This window comes from Salvia hispanica, chromosome 5 (genome assembly GCF_023119035.1).
Source record: "Salvia hispanica cultivar TCC Black 2014 chromosome 5, UniMelb_Shisp_WGS_1.0, whole genome shotgun sequence".
Classification (NCBI taxonomy): Eukaryota; Viridiplantae; Streptophyta; class Magnoliopsida; order Lamiales; family Lamiaceae; genus Salvia; species Salvia hispanica.
In genome coordinates, this window is record NC_062969.1 from 2,700,836 (window position 1) to 2,725,046 (window position 24,211).

General features: G+C 38.9%; 2 protein-coding genes across 4 annotated transcripts; both read right to left on the minus strand.

Annotated features, from left to right (window-relative positions):
• Positions 1–795: 795 nt before the first annotated feature.
• Positions 796–9,179, minus strand: LOC125187948 (ABC transporter C family member 12-like). Its single transcript, XM_048084630.1, has 28 exons — positions 9,026–9,179; positions 8,209–8,576; positions 7,914–8,092; positions 7,791–7,830; positions 7,541–7,691; positions 7,329–7,443; positions 7,159–7,239; positions 7,019–7,043; positions 6,869–6,925; positions 6,700–6,765; positions 6,554–6,628; positions 6,342–6,449; positions 6,035–6,169; positions 5,788–5,894; positions 5,596–5,689; positions 5,284–5,451; positions 5,014–5,154; positions 4,722–4,922; positions 4,545–4,643; positions 4,306–4,458; positions 3,831–4,219; positions 3,571–3,751; positions 3,161–3,484; positions 2,325–3,081; positions 2,115–2,236; positions 1,775–2,020; positions 1,283–1,691; positions 796–1,178 (listed from the first exon to the last, which is right to left on the minus strand). The coding sequence occupies exons 2-28, from the start codon at positions 8,542–8,544 to the stop codon at positions 1,087–1,089; spliced, it is 4,851 nt and encodes a 1,616-aa protein (XP_047940587.1). The 5' UTR covers positions 8,545–8,576; positions 9,026–9,179; the 3' UTR covers positions 796–1,086.
• A 904-nt stretch (positions 9,180–10,083) lies between these two features.
• On the minus strand, positions 10,084–23,929 carry LOC125188961 (ABC transporter C family member 2-like). Of its 3 annotated transcripts, none has more exons than XM_048086090.1 (28): positions 23,710–23,929; positions 22,758–23,204; positions 21,884–22,062; positions 21,178–21,217; positions 20,598–20,754; positions 20,392–20,506; positions 20,211–20,291; positions 20,053–20,077; positions 19,313–19,369; positions 19,097–19,162; positions 18,526–18,600; positions 17,879–17,986; positions 17,152–17,286; positions 16,460–16,566; positions 16,277–16,370; positions 15,889–16,056; positions 15,323–15,463; positions 14,852–15,052; positions 14,608–14,706; positions 14,349–14,501; positions 13,701–14,083; positions 13,134–13,317; positions 12,641–12,964; positions 11,687–12,443; positions 11,449–11,570; positions 11,102–11,347; positions 10,600–11,014; positions 10,084–10,524 (listed from the first exon to the last, which is right to left on the minus strand). In XM_048086090.1, exons 2-28 carry the CDS (start codon positions 23,088–23,090, stop codon positions 10,427–10,429), a joined length of 4,863 nt encoding a protein of 1,620 aa, XP_047942047.1. In that variant the 5' UTR covers positions 23,091–23,204; positions 23,710–23,929; the 3' UTR covers positions 10,084–10,426. The 3 variants fall into 3 exon arrangements, with proteins under 3 accessions (XP_047942047.1, XP_047942049.1, XP_047942048.1); XM_048086092.1 differs by lacking the exon at positions 23,710–23,929 and adding an exon at positions 23,580–23,597; XM_048086091.1 differs by lacking the exon at positions 23,710–23,929 and adding an exon at positions 23,403–23,519.
• Between the last annotated feature and the right edge of the window lie 282 nt (positions 23,930–24,211).

Here is a 24,211-nt window from a genome sequence, read left to right on the forward strand (position 1 = left end):
ATAATACTATTTTTTTATAAAATTAATAAAATAAAAAAGAAATGAAAAGAAAAAGTGTGTTAATAGATTCCACCTCATAAGAAAAAAGAAATTTCTAATATTTTAATCCATTTTATTGAATATCACCAATGACACATTAATATGGTCATTAACAAGACTCACACACAAAGTAAACGCATATAACAAAATTTATACATTCATATTGTATAAAGAAACTAATCTAATTCATTTAAATAATTTCAATTTAATATGTCCCTAGAATGGCCAGTTCTCCGGCGGATCTAATATTTAAAATCAATTGAACTGTTACAACAACGTTATGGATTATTATTATATTATTAAAATAGTAAAATTATTAAGAACCCAAGTTGTGTGGTACCCTGGCTGTGAAGTCAACGATTATTCTTTTGGATATTTCACTAAAGTAATCATATTAGCTTAATTTTTTAATCAAATGTTGGAATCTAGTCCGGCAACGCAGTTTGATATGTTCATATGAGTGACAAAAGATTTCATTTTTATGGAATTAAATCGTCTAGAATCGATATATATATATGAATTAGATGATCGTAGTTTATTCATTGCTTATAATTCGATTTCCGGTGAGTGAAAAATAATGATTTAAAGTTTGTCACTTAAATATGAAAGAATGAGATGGAACTATGATGGGTCGTGAAGCCCACACGTGCGACAGTTGGTCTTTTGGAATAGTCATTGGTCATGGTCTCGGACGAACCAATGGTGGGAGCGCCCCGGGAAGATGCAGTTCACATTGTACATACAAATTACCAGACCTTTATGTAACATGAGCTTTTATTAATATATGGATTTGCTTATCCAGATTCAGTGTGAAATTTAATGTTACAGTTGATTTGTTCTTACATTATAAGAGACATCCTACTACTCAAATTCATTTCAATGTAATAAAAATTGCAGTGTTGTCACCTCTGTTTCTCCCATATCCCCAATTTCATGCTCTTGAAGTTGAAACTCCCTTCCACCTCCTCTTCCCAAGTATGCGTTGGGAAGACGTCGAACGAACTATCTGTTCGGACGAGTTTTTGGAACCAAGTTAGTTGATTACAGTTAAAGACCATCCCAATTGTCTGAGACATCTTCCAATCCAATTGTAGGTTGCTGCAGTCCATTTCTTGCCAACCTGCTTATCTCAGCAAGACCTAAAATGCAGAAAGAAACAGTAAAAATCAAACCAAGTCAAACAATGTAACAAAAAACTTGGCTTCTGTTTGCATACTTAAGAAGGTTTCAACATTCAACACACCTTCAATCACTCTGTAGAAAGCCGACCACCATGTGTGTCTCGACACCTCAAACTGTTCTAGCGTCTGCTCGATCTCCTCGTCGTGCTTCCCCAACAATACATCCTGCAGAAGCACTACTGCATCCTTGGTTTTGCTGATCACATTGCTGTTCTCCTCGAACCCGAGCACCTGCAGGTCCCTCACCGCGGAGCTGAGGTTGGCAGCGAGGGCGTGCTGCACAGCAGCGTTCCAACGCGAAGATAGAAGCCATGACGCCGTCTCCCCATCAAAGCGGCCTCCTCTGTCCTTCCTCGCAACAACCAAGCCTCGGAGGTACTCAGCATTGGCCTGCCCCGTGCTCTGCACCATCTTGGAGAAGGCACTTGTTTCGTTTTCAAGGAGCTTTGCAGGAGTGTCATACTCGACCACCTGAAAACGAAAATTGGTATAGTGATGCTAAAACTGCACTGATCAAGAACTCGAACTCAGACTCATGTGAAGACGAGGCATACCTGGCCAGCATCAAGAACGAGGATCTGATCGCTGTCGATGATGGTGTTGAGGCGATGAGCGATTGTGAGCATCGTGCACGATTTGAACTCTTCCCGGATGGTTTTCTGTATAAGCACATCGGTAGTGACATCAACTGCAGCTGTTGCTTCATCGAGCACCAGGATCTTCGACCTACGAAGCAATGCTCGAGCAAGACTTAGCAGCTGCCTCTGCCCAACGCTGAAGTTCTCGCCACCTTCCAAAACCTTGAGGAATCCCCAAAAAACATCAATCAAGTTAGAAGTTTCAAAAACAATATTTTCAGTTTCAATCAAAATGAGGCCTATCTTTTTTTTTTACCTCAGCATCCAAACCCAAAGGATTTCTCCTGATGACATCCTTCAAGTGTGCCCTCTCTAGAGCTTCCCAGAGGTCCGGGTCGTTGTGTTCTCCAAACGGGTCGAGATTGAACCGAACGTTACCTATGCAAAGTAATACAAAGGTGAGAAACAGACACCATAGATCAACAATGTCAGTAAAAGGGTAGAAGAAGAAGAAGATGAAGTGCACCTGAGAAAAGCACAGGGGACTGTGGGATGATGCTGAGAACTTTTCGTAGATCAGTCAATCCGAATTTCGCAACATCACATTCATCAATTAAGATCCTCCCTCTCTCAAGCTCCACAATCCGGAACAATGCATTGATCATGCTCGATTTACCAGCACCCGTTCTTCCAACTATACCAACTTTTTGGTGTGGATTGATGGTGAAGGACAGTCCCTTGAGGACGGGAGGTAGCCCGGGCCTGTACCGGAGGGACACATCTTCAAACCTGACCAATCCCGAGGACGGCCATCCAGGTGGGGGACGGCTTCCCTCAATCACATCTGGAGCCTCAGCTGGCAAATCTATGTATGTTCCAACGCGTTCGACTGAATTCAAGCTGTTTTCTGCGCGGCTTGCTTGCCTCAGCACGTTGCTCAGCAAGTTGGTGATGTTCAAGGAGTAACTGAGGAGCAATCCCATGGTAGATGCAAATGCCACTTGGTTTTCAGCTCTCTGATTCTGCATAACTGCAAATGTTGCTGTCAACCAGATCATGATGCCTCCGAGAGTCTCCAATCTTATGGTCAGCCAACGATTCGAGCTAAAGTTAACGAGAGTGAATCTGATGTTGTTGTCCATGGACTTCCCGTTGATGGTGGCCATCCGGTCATAAGCCTTGTATGCTCGGATTGAGGACAGCCCGTTCAGCGCCTCCCCAAACTGTGCATACACGGGTGACCTTGTGATTGAGTCGAGACGCTTCACTTCCCTTGAGGTGCTCTGCCATTGATTGAATGGATCAATATCAAGCAAGTACGATTTCAAGAGAGAGAGGGTGAAACGGAGAGAGAGAACCAACCTGATAATAGAGATATGCTGCATAGAACAAGATGAGCAGTGGCATGATGGCCCACAGAGACACAGTGCTCACAATGCCTATGAGCACAAAAGTCGAAAACAACTGCCATAGCTGAGTAAGGAAGCCATTGACCAGGCCAGCCACATTGCGGTCAATATCACCAAGATCCTTGGCAAATCTGTTGATCACACGGCCTATGGGATTCGTGTGGAAGAACACCATCGGAGCTCTGAGTATAGCATTCAGCATCGAATCATGAAGGCGTCTAGCCGCCTTGAGGCTTGATGTAATCAGCCAAAATGAGTTTGTCAATGTCACTAACACCTGCATTTAGTGATGTAGTGTCTTAGTTTCTTCTTCAAAGACAAACATCTCGGAAAAATACAAGAAACCAGATTTGTGACTCGTACCTGACCAAAAGACAAGACTGCATAAACTATGATATAGAAACCAGCACCATAACTCTCCGAAGTACTCTGCTTCGTCCACACGCTAAGCCACGTGCTACTTGAAACTCGAAGAGTTTCAGTCAGTGTGTAGCATGTGAGCAGCACTGATACAGCTAACAAGCCGCCTAATGCATTTTTGTACCTGATATAGTGACAAGAACAAGAGTCAGTAAGCTTATTAGGTACTGCAAAAGATCTAAGGTGTGTTTTCGAGTCGTCACCTCATCAAAACATGCCAGCTGACAATCCCCATCTCCCTTTCCTCTTGCTTTATAAGAACTGATCTGCCTTCTCTCATCTTTCTAGTCGAGATTGCATCTTTTGGCACCTCATTCGTATTAGGATCAGAAGAAAGAGAAGGCGATGATTCGTCACAAAGATCCATCTCTTCACCGTTATAATGCATATGCTCCTCCATTTTGCCTGCATTTTCCATTAGCTTCTTGAACAGCACACCATTCTCAGATAGCTCCTCGAAGGTGCCCTCCTCTTTCACCATACCTTCGGAAACTAAGATTATGCGGTCAACCTGAGGAAGAAAATGCAACTGATTTGTGACAAGGACCCTTGTTTTCCCTCCCAACGCTTCCTTGATGCAATTATTGAACACCTGGATTGGAGAAGTGATAGTCTCGAGTCATGAAAAACATTTGAAAGCTACACACAGTGTTGAAATTGGATTTTGATCTAGGATACCTGTCGAGCAACATTGGCGTCCAGGGCGCTCAACGGGTCATCAAAGATGTAAATATCTGAGTCGGAATACACAGCCCTGGCCATTGAAACTCTCTGCTTTTGGCCTCCACTGATGTTCACTCCTCTTTCACCAATCTCGGTGAGATCACGGCCCTGAAGAAAAAAAAGCAATGAGTTCTGTAACGGATGCTGCAGAGCAACAGAAATGAAGTTTGAACCACAACGGTCAGAAACTTAACAGGAAGCAACTCAAGGTCATGGCGCATTGAAGTGACATCTATGGCCTTCCAATATCTTGCTGGTTCAAACGCAGATCCAAATAATATATTGTCGCGTACCTAAATCAGATCAAATATTATTGACATTAATGAAACGAGTAGCTTGAAAAGGAAAAGGATTTGAAGTTTGTTACTTACTGTTGCATTGAAAATCCAAGAGATCTGAGGCACATAAGCCACAGATCCTCTGATTTCAACGTTTGCATCTCCAAGTGGAGGAAGCTCTCTCAGCATTGCTGATATTAGCGATGTTTTTCCTTCTCCGGTGCCACCAACAATTGCAGTTAGGCTGCCAACTGGTATATCCAGATTCACATTAGACAATGTGGGTCGTTCCGCCTGTTATTTGTCAAAAACTTGGCATTTATTGTGCGTGAAAACATGGAAAATTGGTACAAAAGCAAAGTCTAGTAACAGATAAGATTTTGACCTTAGAATCCCACGAAAAGTTTCCACCCTTGATCGAGATGGCAGGAAGCTCCGGTGCGAGAGGTGGATTAGGCAACAAAATTCTCTCTTCTGCAAGCAATAGTTCTTCGAGACGTTGGAGAGATACATTTGCATTAACAACCTGCAAATACAGCACAGTGAACATGAGAGATCACTTCACCATTGAGTTAAACATTACAGTAGACTTTGGCTACACTGTGACATGTGCGAAAATTCACCAATTACACCATTAAGGCGAACAAAGACAAACCTGAGTGATCAAATTAGGGAGCATATTTAGGGGGAACCGCAGAACACCAAATAAAGCAAGAGACGTAAAAGCTCTGGAAGGTGTGAGATCCCCACCGAGCAATGTGAACGTTCCAAATGAAATCACAGTCACAAGGACTGGTATGCTGTTTAGTATGAAAGTATTCCACTGCAAAACCATGATAAGACATGGATACAATGTAAATTTTGGTTTAAGTTTAGGTAGAAAAGTCATTTTCACCAAAATCATATATCGACTGAGATGAGTGTATTTAGCTGTTTTTCATTTTCTTTAATATGAATCACATCATACCGCTTGGAGCATCTGTGCTTTCCTGAGCCATGACAGCTCATCATCCCTCAGAACATGAATTTTGGATTTAAAGCTCTTTTCCCACGCGTAATACCTGTTATGCATTGAGACGAAAAGGGAGTTAGATTAACTAGGTTATGGCAGCAATGCTGAGGTTCAAGTGAATAAAAATGGTACAGTTTTTATACATACTTGACAGTATCCATAGCTGCCAAAATCTCGTTCATTAAGCCGACTCTCTTGTCTGTTCGTAGCAATCCTTCCCTGGATAGCTTTCGCATCCTACTGACGATAAAAGTCTGCTTGCCACAAGCAAATACAAAATTAAAAACAGCTTAGCTAAAAAGGATTGGGATGAACAGATTGTTACTATAGAAGAAAGCAACACGGTGTTGAGGAGGAAAACTTTCCATCAATGGTAAACGAGAAACTAAGTTACCTGGATTGGGAACATCAGGACCAACATAAGCGAACCAAGAAGCGAAGCTACTCCTAGCTGCTGGTATAGAAGAATCATGGCCATGATAATTCGAAACGGGGACGACCACAAACCATGAAGTTGTTGGGTTATTTGCTGAAAGATACAAGAATCGGATTAGGAAAAAAACCATATGAGACAGAATCATGTAAAATTGCAAATACTTTATGCCATAAACCAACTTCTAATACTAAAGCAGATTGAGTATTTGAGTACAAATTTAAAGACCATTCCAAAATAAAATGCATCTTAGCACTGTGTGAAATACCTGAAGTGCATTAGCATCCGTTGTGATCATGTTTGTAATTCTTCCGGATGGAAAGTTCTTACGAGCTTCATGGGTTAGCCTTAAGGATTTGCGGAATATAGCAGCCACCTATATGTAACAGTATATATTGTTCAAGCACAATATTTTTAGAATGTCCGAGTTCTCATCTTTTTGAAGATAAATACCAACATCTGTGTAGTCATAGAGATTACCAGAGTGGATCTTAGCCTGAAGCCAACACGCATGACATTCTGAAAATAACGAGCCTCACAAAGTACTCCGATTGACTGAACAGCGAGAGTTGACATTAGCAAATAAACAATTGACTAGATTGAAGGGAAAGGAAGGAGAACCATACCACGCTGAAAAATATCGACAGTGCATAGATGTAACCGACCCAAGCTGGATCACCATTCTCAAGAGACTGCGAGAAGCGTAAAATGAGTTGTAAAAACCGACCCCATGTTGGCTTAATGTAGTTCTTGTAAAAAAGGCTATCTTTATCTAGATTGCATTTTCTGCAGTACCTGTAGAAGATGGTTCAGTATAACAGGTCCGGCAAGCTGGGAAAGATCACTACCAATCTGCAAGATTCCAGAAAATGGCTCGTCTTTAAAGATACGAAAAGACATAAATTAATATGAATATATTTGGCAAGCAATGAAACTGGTGTTTACTTTGAAGATGCCTCCATACCAGAATCTGCATTGAAATTTACGTAGAAAAAGTTAGTTCGAATGGGCTAACCATGTTTCAGATGGCTATAGAATATATTAAATTGATTAAACTAAGATAAACTGAAGAATCGGTCTTATACCTGCCACCAAGGCAACGATTCAAAGCACGCAAAAGCCATGGTTTTGATCTCTGAACTTCTTCCTCCCAAGATTTGTGGAATCTGCAAAATTCGAAATTTTTTGAGGTTACAAATAAGTTCATCCCATGCTTGCATAGATGGATAACAGAAAAAAAAATCTTGATACGAACTTTCTGCTCAATGTCTCGGTCTGATCCCAAGAGTCCAACTTCCAGACATCTTTCTCGGTGATGGGTCTTTTATACCCTTGCTGCATTAGGGGAGTCATCCAGTTGAAGTAGATCGCTACATGCGGAAGAGAACAATATCAGTGAGAAGGTAACTGATATGAGTAAAATCAAAAAAATGAGCTGTGTGTTACAGCTAGTATCTTTACACTCACCAGAAAAAATATTTGCAGATCTCTCGGGACATACTTGCTCTCCGAGAGGCTTTTCATTCTTGGTGTCATCCACAGAGTCGGGTAGTGGAACGTAGCCTGGATATGATTCCAATTTTGGCACATATGCAAGAAGAAGTATCCCTAGCAATACCTGCATAGAAGATAGTTATTCAAACATTGAAATTATAAATTTTGGAAAGCTCATTGATAAACATAAATGAACATAAGATTTGATTGACATTTTAATTACCTGGAATAAGACTGAACTAATGAACAAGTACAGTATCGACCTGCAGATGGACAAATAATTCGTGTGTGAAGCTCGGAAACATCAGATACAAGTGAAGGTTTGGGGGGAAATTTAGAAACTTACTTGGCATAGAATTCTCTAAGTGGGAAGATGAAGTTAAAGATCACTGCATCTCCCACTAAAACATACATTAGTCCAAATCTGATGTACCATCTGAACTCTTTGACGTAGGTTCTGGTTTCGACAAGCAGCATTACAACCATAGAGCACCACGAGAGAATCTCAATGCCCAAATGCACCATCTGCAGAGCAAACAGGCAGCAATTAGACGAAGATCGTAACTACATTGCATATTCATAAAAGAAACAATACCACATTAACGTGTTCAGAAATAGATCGATGGTGAGAAGCTGCAGACCTCATAAGGTGCAAGACCCGACTCTTTATCAAAATTGAAGATCGATACGCCCATAACCAGTCTGTACAGTGGCTCAGCAGCGCAACAACTGAACAGCAAGGCCAATGCATAGTTGTAGAAATTTGATCTCAAGCAGTAGCGTTGGACTTTCGAGCGAAAGTTGATGAGCCACACTCTATATAGGCACATGCCAAGAAGAACTAGGTGAGAAACATTTCCAACCACAGAATCAATGGCACAAGGCGTGTAAGCGCCAAAGGCGCTGTCGGTTTCTTGAGCCCAAATGCCATTTGCCACTGGCCGGCAAAACCAGACTAAGGGATCGTCTGAGCCCATGCTTCGGGTCAGAAACCGTGTGCCACGTGCTCCTGCAAATCAAGATGACAAGGGGTGCCTTATCAATGTGCAGAGAATCGAATACAAAGGCAACACCAAAGCATACAATCAACAACAATTTCTCAAACTTAATTCTAGCCTACAATCTCTTCTTATGTTTGACACAGAGCACAATGTAGGATTTAGTTTGTATTAATTGAATCATCCCAGTAATCACAAGACAACAACTTCTTGAAATCAAGAATTGCTCTAATTTCAACAAATTTAATCCACTTGATCACTCAATTCCAAACAGGAAAATGGAACCAATACTAAACTCAAAACAAAAGAGTAACTTGAAACACCCCACATTCAAATTTCCCTCCAAATATCAAGAAATCAAACACTGAGTGCTAAAGATTTAAAAATAATAATAAAATAACATCCAAAAGAAACAAGAATTAGTAGAGACAAGAAGAGAAATCAAACATAAATCTCGTACCACTAGTGTTAGGAAGTTCTTTGCCAATGCCAAATGTCTTTGCATGAGAAGTGAAACGGTGCAAACAACAGTCTCACTTCTTCCAAGACATCGATCACATGGAGTGATGGAACACACTTATAAACAAAAGATAGCTCCAATACTAAAATAGGATAAATTAAGATAAAGACATAGGCTGGAAGGCTATAAAAAAGGACAAAGAGACAAAAAGTGGCGAGCGTCATTGCTTACGAACTCCTAGTCTCCTAATCTGGAAGTATAGAGGTTTTTTGGGTTTTAGAGAGAGAGAGAGAGAGACTGTAGTCAAAGACAATTCAGTTGTATTTCTACTTTGGATTGATTGAGAAAATGGTGTTTCTTTTCACATAATCGGGGGCCGAATCATGATTTCGTTGTTGGCTTCGATGATTGATAAAACGATGATGTTATTTCAATTATATAAGTGCGGTACAGGTGGCAAATTCTACACCTCAAATCAGTTATGACAGTGACGTTGTTGATTGGAAACTATAGATCTCATCTAATCATCAGACAAATCTATCTTGCTCGTGTGATATTTTTTTCATAATTTGCGGTAAATTTAGTAATGACAGATATATGCAAATTAATAAATTTATTTCATTTTAATATCGGTAATAACATGTATCCCAATAGAAAAAATTAATTAAATACTAATGATATAATCTAATCCATTTCGATAATTTCAATTCATTAACCGCTTTAAATTCAAATCTTAATTAATTAATTAATTAAATACTATAGTACTCCCTCCGTCCCGCTTAAGATGACACGTTTTCCCTTTTAGTTTGTCCCAACTAAGATGACACATTTCCTTTTTTGGAAACTTTCTCTCTCCAATTAATACACTTAACCATTTTTTCTCACTCCTATTAAAATATCCATCTTTCTTTATCTTTCTACTTTAATACTTACACCCACATTTTCTCTTTCCAATTAAACACTTTTACCAATAACTCCTAAAATCCCGTGCCGACTAAGCAATGTGTCATCTTAGCCGGGACGGAGGGAGTAGTATGGAAACTAAAAATAAACACAGGTTTTAACCGAAACTAAAGGTTAAATGAATCCCAATAGAAAAAATGGAGGAATTCTTGAAGTACAGTTTTCCCTCCAAGTTTTTCTGACAGTATCTAAAAAGTATATATTCAAATAGGAGTACATCTTTTTGTGGAAAATGACATGAATTTAGTAAGTGGTAAAATAATCAAAGGGCCTCAAAATTTACTAACAAAAACTAGGATGTTACAGCTGTGGAAAGTCTCAACAACAGACTCATTTCATGTTCAATAATTCCCTGCAAGAATGGCTGATTCTCCGGCAGGTCCAAGATTTTATTCGACCTAAATCATTCCTGCAGATGGCAACGGGCTGAGATCCGGCCTACATGCCGGCTTGGTCCCAGTCGATTGTGGTTCGGTCATCAAAATCATCCCCTTGATGGAACTTGTTGCGAGTGAGTCGGCTCATCGTGGCAAGTCCTGTACAAGGAGCTCAAAAATGTTGAAAAGTATTCACAGATTTGTTGAAAATATTGGGTTTCAAAAGGAGTTTACCTTCAATCATTTTGTAGAGAGACGACCACCAACCGTCCTTAGAAACGTTGTGCTTTTCGAGATTCTCTTCGATTTCTTTGTCGTGCTTCCCCTCCAGCACTCCTTGGAGCGTGATCACGGCGTCCCTTGTTTTCCTGAGGACGCTGTTGTCCTCATCGATCTCCAGCTGCACGAGGTCGTTCTGCGACGAAGTGAGGCTGACCGCGAGCGCGTACTGCGCGGCTGCAGCCCAGCGAGACGAGGCGAGCCATCTCCGTTGCCCATCCAGCTGTTTCTCTTTTGCGCGCTTTTCGCCCTCTCTAAGCACGAGGCCACGCAGATATTCGGCGTTTGCAGTCCCTGTGCTCTGCACCATCTTAGAGAATGCACTGCCTTCTTTCCGCAGCAGTGCTTCAGGAGTGTCGAATTCGAGAACCTGGCAAACGAGGAAAAGACAAGTCACGTTATGCAAGGAAAACGACACAAAGTAACCGAACGGGGGAGCTATTCGACGGTTACACACCTTGCCAGCATCGAGTAGAAGGATATTGTCGCAGTCAATGATGGTATTCAAGCGGTGAGCAATGATCAACATTGTGCAGGATTTGAACTCTTCGCGGATAGTCTTCTGGATGAGCGCATCAGTTCTGACATCCACAGCAGCTGTTGCTTCATCAAGAACTAGAATCTTTGATCTCCGAAGTAATGCTCTAGAAAGAGACAATAACTGTCGCTGCCCGACACTGAAATTATCCCCTGCTTCAGAGACCTTAAAATACAAAGTAAAAATGAGAAAATTGGAAGTTCAAAAATGCATCCCAACAAGAAAAAACCAAAATGCATCAGAGGCAGAGAAAAAGATTTATCTACCTCAGCTTCAAGGCCCAAAGGATTCCGCCTGATGACATCTTTTAGGTGTGCCCTTTCTAAAGACTCCCACAGGTCAGCATCATTGTGTTCGTTGAATGGGTCAAGATTAAACCTAACGGTTCCTTTCCAAAATATAAGAAGGAATTGTCAGGCTAAAAATTAATACAACATGGACGGTTCAGAAAGGAAATCATATGGTGCGTCTTAATTAAAATTAAGGTTTTAAGATTGCCCAAACCTGAGAAAAGGACAGGCGACTGTGGAATGATGCCAAGAACCTTTCGGAGGTCCATTAATCCAAACTTTGAAACGTCACAATCATCAATCAGTATTCTTCCCTTTTCCAGCTCAACCATTCGGAACAAAGCATTTAGCATGCTCGATTTCCCAGCCCCTGTCCTTCCAACTATTCCAACCTTATCACTTGGAGAAATGCTGAAGGATATTCCATGTAGAACAGGAGGGAGTTCTGGCCTATATCGTAGAACAACATCTTCAAATCGAATGGATCCAGCGGAAGGCCAGCCGGGAGGTGGGCGGCTATCCTCAATTATGGCTGGACCTTCTGACGGCAGATCTATATAAGTGCCAACGCGCTCAACAGCATTCAAACTATTTTCTGCCAGACTAGCAAGTCGTAGAACAGCAGTCAATAAGCTTGTAATGTTCAACGCATAACTGAGAAGCAACCCCATTGTAGAGGCAAACGCTTCTTGGTTCTCTGCTCTTCCGTTCTGTAAAACAGCAAAGGCTGCTGTAAACCAAATCATAAGGCCTCCTACTGTCTCTAAACGAATGGCAAGCCAGCGGTTCCCACTCATGCTAACAAGAGTAAATCTGATATTGTTGTCCATTGAATTCCCATTGATGGTGGACATCCGATCATGTGCTTTATATGCACGAATAGTTGAAACACCATTAAGTGCTTCTCCAAACTGGGCATACACAGGAGACCGACTGATGGAGTCCAAGCGCTTTACTTCTCTGGCTGTGCTCTGCAAACATACAATACACCATCCTAAATCTCGAGCCCCTCCAGTATCATAAGTAAATAAATCAGAAGCAACCCATAATGTCATTAAAGAGGTAATATGCAATATGTATAGCACAAAATTTGAAATAGATAGCATTTCCTAAACATTGAACGACATATCTATCAGCAGTAGTCTAATTTAATATGGAAAGTGCATACCTGGTAGTATAGATAGGCTACATAAAACAAGACCAGAAGAGGCATAATGGCCCACAAAGACATTGTACTGACTATTCCAATGAGTACAAATGTTGAAATAAGCTGTGACACTTGACCTAGAAACATGTTCGCAAAAGGAGCGACAGTTCGATCAATGTCACCTAGATCCTTGGCGAATCTATTGATGATTCGTCCAAGTGGATTCGTGTGAAAGAACACCATTGGAGCTCTAAGAATAGAATCTAGCATGGCATTGTGCAATCTTCGGGCAGCATAAAGGCTTGAAGTGATCAACCAAAATGAATTTATTAAAGTAACCAGAACCTGAGATTTGAAGATTTAGGGAATGATTAATTTGTATCATATAGCAAATAGAATGTTAAAACAAAAGGCAAAAGTGAACAAAGCTAGTAGTACTAACTATTCGAAGAAGGTATGCCAAGATAATGAAGTTCCTTTGAAATATAATCGGAATGACTAACAGAATACTTACTTGACCAAATGAGAGGAGTGAATAAATCGAGTTGTAGTATAATGGCCCATGTGTATCCTGGTGGCTCCCTTCATCTGTCCAATAACTTAGCCATGTACTGCTTGAAATTCGCAGGACTTCCGTTGAAACATAGCATGAAAACATAATCATAACAACCCAAGCACCTCCTAAAGCATTTTTGTATCTGCGACATTAAAAAAGGAATGTAATCCACAAATCAGTATACAAAATGGAGTATTACTTAGTAGATGCAGTTTCTACAATTTTATCGCATATCTATAACATCACACAAGACACAAGCCATATCAAATAAGTAAACCATAGTGACATTAAATTTTTCAGTCGGTCTTTTCCTTAAAACTCATCAGCAGATTATCATGCATTCAAGGTGTGACCTACAGATCAACCTAACGTCATAACTAGCAGGAGCATAGAAAGACACGACGAAGACAAAATTGGAAAGTATATTTCCAATAAATGGGAAGCATATTTCCTCTAAAGCATGAAAGTAAGCTCTGACCAGCATTTCAAACTCATTCTTATTAGAAGGAGAACTGTATTATCTACCTCATCAAAACACTCCAGCTCACAACACCAGTTTCTCGTTCTTCCTGCTTTATAAGGATAGACTTCCCTTCTTTTTTGTGTGTGTGGTTTTCATCTCTGGACATCTCATTGTTCGTACCATTAACGGTGGGCTTAGAGTCTTTATCATCAACTTTTCCAACATCTTCTGGTTCTTCTACATACTCTTCCATTTTTCCAGCATTTTCCATCAATTTCTGGAATAGAATGCCATTGTTTGAGAGCTCTTCATATGTTCCCTCCTCTTTCACTGTACCTTCATGCACCAAGAGAATTCTATCCACTTCTGACAGAAAATGTAGCTGATTCGTGACTAGAACTCTTGTTTTCCCTCTTAATTCTGTTTTGATGCATTTCTCAAAAACCTAGAGAAGCAAGTGGAAGAACATTACTAATACTATTCCATGCATCAGCATTTTGAACGGAAATTATGGCCACAGTTAATCTTTAGACATAACCATCAATTATACCGTTTTTCAGCTTACAAAATACTCATTATCAGACTACATATTGAAAAACAGAGATGGCTGCCGTAATATTAAAAGCAGACAACCAAAAGAATGATGGTTCTCTCATGGCATAGTTGCAGTTGGGTGATTTTGAATGACATTTGCATATTGGAAGACTTACCTGACGTCCCACGTGTGCATCCAGAGCACTTAGAGGATCATCAAATATGTAAACATCTGAATTAGAATAAACAGCCCGAGCCAAGGATACCCTCTGTTTTTGCCCTCCACTGATATTGACCCCACGTTCTCCTATTTCAGTAAGATCACCACCCTATCATAGGAATATTCGTGGTTGCAAATAAGTCAGAATATAAATTTCTCCAACTCAGTAACAATAGATATAGTTGACCATGCAATGATGTTTATAAGATTCTTACTGGCAGTACTTCAAGATCATGCTGCAGGCAGGTTATATCTATCGACTTCTCATACCTTGCAGGTTCAAATGGGGAACCAAACAGTATGTTGTCACGGACCTAAGAACAGAAATTTTCATTTGATAAGGTCAAATCAACTAAAGTTAAAATGGTACATTTTGCAAAGTTACAATGTCACTAACTTGACATAGACTTGTCACATGAACAAGCACAAGACTAGTAAAGAAAGCACTAAGGAACTCACTGTAGCATTAAAAATCCATGAAACTTGTGGTACATAAGCAACATTCCCTCTGATGACCACATTTGCATCTGCCACTGGAGGAAGCTCTCCAAGCATTGCTGACACAAGGGATGTCTTTCCTTCCCCAGTGCTGCCAACAATAGCAACTAAGCTACCGATTGGTATATCCAAGTTGATATCTGACAAAGTTGGCCTTTCTGCCTGTAATAGATATTTAATTAAGTCGCAGAGGTTCAGAAAAAAAGTACTCCATTAGTATATGTTAACCAGCTATCTGATAAAGGAAGAAAGTGAGGAGAAATCGAAGAAAAATAACTCTAATTGTGTCACGGCACATGATAAAGTAGAAAGATGGTAAGGCATGTTCCACTCACAGGACCACAGGACAGATCAAATGAGTACATAGTACACCACTGAGGTTCAAACTACACAAGAAATACAATCATACAAACAAGTGTAAACTTAACAAACCTTTGCCTCCCAAGAAAAGTATCCATTCCTGATTGAGATAGCTGGTAATCCTGGTTCAATGGGTGGATTAGGAAAGAGAGCTTGTTCATCGGCTAGAAGAAGGTCCTCCAGACGTTTCAGTGAGACATTTGCGTTAACAACCTGTGAAATCACCATAGTAAAAATATGTATATATGGTTCAACATCTTAGATCCAAAACATGAAAATAGAGTCTCAGTTGAGATCATGCCAATGTTCAAATAATTATGAGTCAGATAGTGCTACACTAGACTAGTTAGAACCAATGGAATTCATAAAAGATGGTCAATCATGGTTCAAGGAATGCTAATGGAATCACATGTAGTTGATATATCAACCAAAGCAACGGCATATCAAGAGTGTATGAGTAATAACTATACAATCTAATTAAGGATCCTTACAGAGATTTGCTTATACATTTAAAATGTAATTGGGATCCTGAAAGAAGTTAGATCACAAGCATACCTTAAAGATATATAAATATAAAGAAGATCAGAACTGCAAAAAAAAAAAAGGTTGCAGTCCATATGACAGATGTAAAAGGATACCTGTGTTATAATATTTGGAAGCATGAAAAGTGGGAAACGTAAGACAGCAAATAATGACAGAGATGTGAAGGCCCTTGCAGGTGTCAAATCTCCTCCAAGTAAAGTGAATATACCAAATGAAATTACAATCACCACAACAGGTACGCTGTTAAGCATGAAACTGTTCAACTGCAAATCAGAAAAGTAATGTCATAAAACAAACTTCAAGAATTGGCACAACAAAAAGAATAATTGGGGGGAAAAGCGTAGGTGAAATTTAAAATTAATTGAACAGTTACTAAATAGATGATGTCGTGAAGATAAAGCAGTGAATATGGAAACAAATAACACAGATTTTACGAGGAAAAATAAAAGACTGGAAAAAACTTGGCTAGTGAGGAAATCATACAGCTCCAAGCAGCTGAGCTTTCCGGTACCATGATAACTCATCATTCCTGACAATTTGAACCTTAGTCTGGAAACTATTCTCCCATGCATAACATCTGCATCCATTATGGCAATACAGAAGCTCATAAAAGAGATGCATAATGTGAAACACGGATTAAGAAATTGTATAGTACATAGACCTTACTTGACAGTATCCATAGCAGCCAATATTTCATTCATGAGCCCAATTCTCTTGTCTGTACGTTGTAATCCTTCTTTTGTCAGCTTTTGCATCTTGCTTATAACAAATGTCTGTTCGATTAAGTCAATTGCAGACAGAAGTTACTACCAAGCAACATGGAAGGGCTTGATAGACTCCAGTAACAAGGGCCCCCAAACCAAAGAGTCAATATTAAGAACTATGCATGTAGAACAGGTAACTTTTGGTGATATTTCGTTCTAGATTCTACTGAGATTAAAAGCATAAAGCAACATGTAAATGACTCCAGATTTAACGTAGACAATAAACATGTCTTTAGTTATAGTCAGATATATACTTGGTATTTCGTTCATCCCATTTATGTAAAGTCATCTAGGCTTCAATGTGATAGGTCATAGCCTTCTTAATCTTATTAAATTGTTAATTATCCATTCATAAGATGGTTGGCTGCCGGACTTTGGACATCTGCCACACCAAATCACCTCAAGAGTCCAGACCAAAGAGCGAAAAAACAGCACTATTTCTCATGTAATAAGCTTCAAAAAATGGATGGCACACTCATATAAGTTGATCAGTTCAACGTATTAGTCATTATATCTTTAATCTCTTCTACGCGTCCACACTACCTTGAGGATAGATGAATTAGCCAAAGAAATCTTTAGGTCAGGACCCTATACCTGTATAGGAAATAGAAGAACAAGCAAAAGTGCCCCGAGAAGAGCAGCAATACCCAGCTGCTGGTAAAGAAGAATCAGGGAAACAATAATTCGGAAAGGGGCTGACCACAAAGTGTGGAGTGATTGACATATTTGCTGCAAAAAAAAAAAGAACGTAGAGTAATATTAAGCAATGATTTATACGATCAAGTTACAAAGTAATAGGAGTAGTTAAATCATTTTAGTATGTGTTCAAACAAGAACCCGTGTATAAACATCATGCTCTCCTTTTGAGTTTCTCACTTATTATCCCTTTAATAAACAGGTAAACATTGAAAAGAACTAAAACGTGGCAAGCATAAGAAGAAAAGAATGGCAATGCGACCAATAGAAAAGACAGTTTCATTCACTGATCACCTCAGCAATGTCCAGTTTGGAAAAGGAATAAAAAAAACATAAATGTCTTCCATAGAGTTTTTGGGCATAAAAAAGAAGTGTTGGGCCATCAAGAAGAAATTCAGCTTGGCTCACCTCATGCTGAGATATTGTGCAAACAATTTTCAACAAAGATAAGTTGGTGCACATGGAAAGTCCTACCTTTGTAAGTTATATAATCGTCTTGCCTCAGCCTTACACACACTTTGAAGGTATTATTTATATTATGTCAGATAAAACCAGTCCTCAAATTTTCATGCATGCAATAATGAAGAACCACAGCTCATGCTTCTCAGCAGGAAATGAAATATACCTGAAGAGCTTCAGCATCTGTAGTCATCAAATTAGTAATTTTACCAGATGCAAACATTTTGCGGCTCTCATGAGTCAACCTTAAAGATTTGCGGAAAACTGCAGCAACCTATAAATAATTTTTAAGATTAATAAGAATCTTGCAGAACGAAAATGCTACTCAAAGTACATACAGTGGCCCTTTTTAAATTGAAACACTCTCCAGTCTCCTCCCACCCAAACCAAACTTAATATGGAAACTGAAAGGATAACTCACAAACTAAAGGATATTCATACCAAATACTTCCTCCATCTATGAAAAGTATACAACGTATGACCAGCACACGTTTTAAGAAACTAGTTGGTGGATACTGGTGGGTGTGTTTTCAGTGGATAAAGGGTATTACTAAAGGTCCCACTATGTAGAAAAAGTGTATTTTTTTGTTAAAAAGAGGTGTTTGTAAGGTTGAGATATATAATAAGAGTGTGAAATCATGCACTAAAAAGGGAAGTTGTATACTCTTTGCGGACACCCAAAACAAAAATTTCTGTATACTTTTCGTGGACTGGTGGAGCATATATATCAAGGACTCAAGCTTAGATAGATCAAGAATTAGTTTCCACAATGAGGATCACAAGACAATAGGAGACTCCAGAAAGCTAGCTTACCAAAGTTGATTTTAGACGATAGCCAACACGCATGACATTCTGAAAATACTGAGCTTCGCATAACACACCAACTACCTGAAATTTATGAATGAAAATGAAGGTGTGAAATCCATCAATTACAGACTACGATCTTCATAAGTGGGATATAGCAACCAAAACATTGTTTCAAGCACTGTCACATGATCATCAAGATGCATGATTGTTTAGAAGGCTAAAAAGTATAGTGCAGCAAAGGTATCAAGTCTACCGCAACAGAATCATAAACTAAGTAAGCTCTAACTGAATACAAAGGACTGTTTTTAATCAAATATTCCTAAATAAGCGGTGAGTTCCTGGATTCCCTTCACTAGTTACTCACAATCCAGTGTAGCTGCCCAATACCACCATTAACATAGAAGGTAAAGGATATAAAACATGAACCTGAGTTCTTAAACCCACAAGCAAAATAAGTGGACTTTCTTAAAATGAAATGCAAAGTAGAATGCAACATCATTACCAAAGTAGAATACAAGTGCAGTAATTATTCTAAAATCTAAAGTATGACAAGGGAAATGGTAAATTCATTACGTACCACTCCAACAAAAATTGAGAATGCATAGATGTAACCAATCCAAGCTGGGTCTCCTCGTTGCATTGACTGTAGATGCCACCAATAACAATAATAAGCTAACATCCTCCTGCATGCTCAAGGGGGCTTGGACTTCTTTTTCTTTATAAGTGAGCTAGCTTGGGGATGACAACAAAAGTGTGCATGCAGCTTCTAAAAGGTAAATGCAAATAAACTAACCTCTAAGAGAAGGTTGAGTATAAGGGGACCAACAAACTGAGAAAGATCATTCCCTATCTGCATGGTGGAGAAAAAAGTTCTCATGTTATGCAAGGGAATGCCATTCAAATAGCCCCACCAAACTCAAAGGATAAAATGTTAGTGTGAATCTTCTTAGCACATAGAATTCTGTGGAAAATCATTTCAATCTACATTCAAGAGATCAAAAACTGATAAAAGAGATTCAAGCAGTAACAAAATTTAAAGATGGTGTGCTAATCGGCTAATCTAAATCATGTAAGCACATAACTGACCTGGGTAGATCAACTAGCCAAACCACATGGCATTAGCATTATATTAACAAGTAACAACATAAGGAGTAGTGCCCATAACCAACATTTGACCAATGTAATATGATGCTCGGTGACTTCATCAATATAGACAATGGATTAGTTAGTCGCTGAAAGATATTCTTGGGAAATGCGGTTTTACACTAACACATCCATAGAGAGAGACAAACACAGGCACACACAAACATATATGCATTTGTATGCTCATGTATATTGATTATATACTCATGTTGTTTCATGGCTGAATCCACATATTACTCCTGGTCTGCAACAGGTCATAAAGTGCATGTAGAGAATGACTGAAACAATCCCAGTTCTGATTGTGTAATAACACTTTAATAAAATGAAAAAGCATTGAGCATCACTAAATGATAAAAATGTCAATAAGAGAAGCCAATATCAGTTTACTACCTTCCAGAAGCCTCCCCACCAAAATCTGAGAAAAATTAGGAAAAAATAAAAAAAAAGCAAAGAGTCACGATATTGAACAATAGATAGCAGTATAAAAATTGTATGAGCATATCATGTCATGAAGATATAATTTGCAAGTATTGGTTTACAAGACTAACCTTCCACCAAGGCTACGATTTAAAGCTCTTAACAGCCAAGGTTTGGGTTTCCGAATCTCCTTAGCCCAAGATTTTTGGAACCTAAACAATTTATAAAGATAATGATTAGCTACTAAGCAAAAGAGAGGGGGAGGGGGGGGCAGTAAAAGAAAGGTACTGTAGATGAGCATTTATAACATACGAGTCATTAAGTGTTTCTGTTTTATCCCAAGAATCAAGTTGCCAAACATCCTTCTCCGTGAGAGGCCTTCTATAACCAAGTTTCATGATCTGGCTCATCCATGAGTACGTAATTTCTGAAGCAGAAGCAATAACCAATAATTAATTGAGAGAAATATGAGGGTAAAAGTAATAGCATCTTTTGATGAGGACACTGTAATAACGTACGAGAAATTAAGTTGGCTCGTCTCTCAGGACAAATTTGCTCCCCTCCAGGAAGTTCTTCATAAGCAGTATTGTCCTCAGATTCAGTTTGCATTGGGGTATATCCCGGATAGGGATCCAAATCAGGGATATAAACAGCCAAGAGGACACCAAATAAAACCTGCACAAGTAACAAAGAATAAACTGGAGCTCTGCACGGACAAGCAGATTAAGAAATCAAAGAAAGACTTCCTAGGACAATATTAAGACATGATAACCTATTATTCTATCAAATCCACCATCACCTAATTAGTCATTATGTGAGATGGAACCTACTCATTGATGATGGCCCACTTTAACAAGGGCAAAATCAATTTATATTTGCTTCCTTTTAGTTTTTTAGTTCAAATGTCCACCAAATTTTTACAGGATTCACAATGATTGCCTTATGTAATCTTCAAGTTGTAGCATTTGGATCCAAATGAAATTGACAGTGAATACATCTGAAAGAAGGGTGTTGCTGGCAAGCCTCATCTCACAAAAGTGTCATGAATTTCCGGCTGAAAATTTATATTTGAGATATGAGAAGTAGGGTGAAACAAACCTGGACAGCCACTTCACTAGCATACAAAGCGAGAACTGACCTGCAAAGACAAAATACAAACTAAATTGAGAATCCCTAAGTTGAAACACAATACCTGTGCATGATATAGCTCCAAAGCAACAAACTCTTCTAAGATGGAAGAAAGAGGAAAAAAAGAGAGGAATTAAGCGGATGAAACCCCAGGACATACATTACACTATTTTGCATTCTCCATCCTAAGACTGTGTCATGTAATTTGTCACAGATCCAGGAGTGAAGGGATACAAACCAAGTAAAATTATTTATATAAACAGTTTGGTCAAGAAACTTCTGTGATTGGTGCAGCAATGAACTTTAAGTAGTCTATTAGATTTCATGTAATCGCACAGAAGATCTTGGCAATACATTCGCATGCCATGGGCTTCAGCATAATAAAATAAAGTTATATTTTTAGAATAAGAAACATAGATGTAAAACATAGTCCAAAGGTTGAAATAAACAACTTGACAGTGCCTTGCATGAAAATTTAAACCAGATGAGGACAGTTATACTTGACATGCAATGCCCAACTGCAATAGACAAACAATAACCAATGCAAAGCCAATAAAGAGACAGTACAGTCTTTTGTACGAGTTTAAGGGAAATTAAGATGCCATAAAACTATAAATTTTAGCATCAGTGCATACAGATATTAGCTTTCTCTAAAATTGCTAAAAAGAAGACTAACCAATCATAATACTCCTTGACAGAAAGAACAAGGTTCAGCATTACAGCATCTCCTACAAGAGCATAAATGACCCCAAACCTCACAGACCAACGTGATTCACGGATGTACACCTTTGTCTCCAGTCCAATCATCAAAAGCATAGTGCACCATGTTACAGCCTCAATGACTAAAGAAGCCATCTGCAAGCATAAAAATATAAGTTTCATGCCCAAACAAGAGCAATTTGTTGAGCTTGTTCTGAATAACATGACAGATTGCAATAAGCAATACATGCAAGAGACGCACTTATAGTATATATTTTGAATTAGATATTCACCCACTCTGAGTTATAGTCAGTAGTTTTCTTATGTTTTATTTCTTAAAAAGTCATCGAGCATTTTTAGTTGCATAAAGTCATGGGCTATTCAAACACTGAGTTTTAATAAAATATATGTATTCCAATATATATGGAAACACACATCCAGTGGTATATGGAAAATTGAAACCACCACCTAAAAAGTAAAATTAATTATGGATGCAGATTACCTTATAGAAATCAGACAAGCCAAGCTTCAAAAATCTACGAAAGTTCAAATAACTTTGCACAAAATATAGGTGTTCTGTTGTGGCGAGGAGATTAGTCTCCTTATAATTATAACAACATAAATGAGCATGAATGTCTGAATATCATACCAATTTTCATAAAAATGTAAACAGAAGGAGTTCAAATTACTTTGCACAAAATATTGATGAATGCTGTGAAATATTATAAATGCAAAGTAATCCTAGTAACGAGCTTCATAAATAACCTGCTATTTGTTTAAAATTACCATTTCTTTAGGTAGACTAAGTGAATCCTTGCACACAATATCATAAGAGAAAGAAAGCAATGCACCTCATATGGGGCAAGACCAGGCTGGCCGTCCACGTTGAATGCTGAAATTCCCATCATCAATCTAAACAAAGGTTCTCCAGTACAATAAAGAGCCACCAGACCCAACAAATAGTTGTAATAATTTGATTTTAGGAGAAATCTCTGAACTGAGAAGTCTCTTTTCATCCGCCATAGCCGATTTATGCACAACCCCAGAAGAACCAGATGGGAAATGCAGATAACCAAAGAGTCAGTTGCACACGGGGTGTAAGCTCCAAATGCATTTTCCACTGCTCTTGCCCAGACCCCGTTCTTGACAGGTTGGCAGTACCACTCAAATGGCTCGAAAGCCATTTCAATCAACTATGACTCCTATTCTTCTTCAATTCTGCACGTATATATATCCCCTTGCCTCAGCTCTCCCCTGTTTTCTGAAGACGCCGTTCAGAACGAAATCGACTAGTCCTCCTGCAGATATTCAAGTCAAGATTATCAGAATATGTAATCTGGAAACTCAGCATATCATACTATATTACTCTCACTCCTATTAAAGTCAGACCAGTAGTAAAAATCTATTTCATCCAAATAAAGAAAAAAACAAAACAGATTTTAGTCAGCTAGAAAAGGTTACTATTCTACATGAATATTTACACAATCTGGAAATACATTAAATTAGGCCTTCCTCATAATCACTGCGGGAAATTCAACTACTGGAACTGGAAAATACAACGTCGGACACACCAGAAAACCAGCAACGAATCGAAACTTCAATGAGCACATAAAACTCCAATAACGTGAAACCACAACATAAAACAAAAAACAAGATCAGGAAAAGAATCTGACACCCGCGAAAACAGGATAGGTTGCAAAGTGCGCCGAAACACAAACAAACAAACAATAAAAGCGCGATTAATAATTAGCACAAACGAATCCACGAAAAAAGTAGCAAAAAAGTTGGTGATTGTGTCAGTACTCGGCAATGATTCCGGGGCACACTTGAAAAAGGAGAAAAGGTTCCTTTAGCGATAGGGTTGAGAGAGAGGCAGTGAGCGGCTGTCAATTGTCGTAGAGTAGTAGTGGGTGGGGCAGAGTGAGCGACTGAGAGAGGAGTTGAAGATATGAAATCTGCCTTTTTCCCCAATCAATTCATCGCCACCACCATTGCCAAATCTCTCTCTATTTCTTTATGTTTCCTTTCCTCTATGCAGAGCTGAATTTAAATATTTATAGTCGACAAAAACAAAGGCAGGCGTCACCGCTTACATAGTTACATTATTCATGGCGAATCTCAATTTTGGTTGTTGTGCAGCATAGTGATTTTGAAAAGCCAAATTTTTTACTGAAAAAATTGAGTCTTTATCAAATATTATAACTCCAATAACTTGTATAGAAAAAAACTAGGCAGACTTAGATTTATTGGTAATTATTCTATAGAAAGGAAAAATCTGATTTGCATACTACTCCTTCCGTCCCCG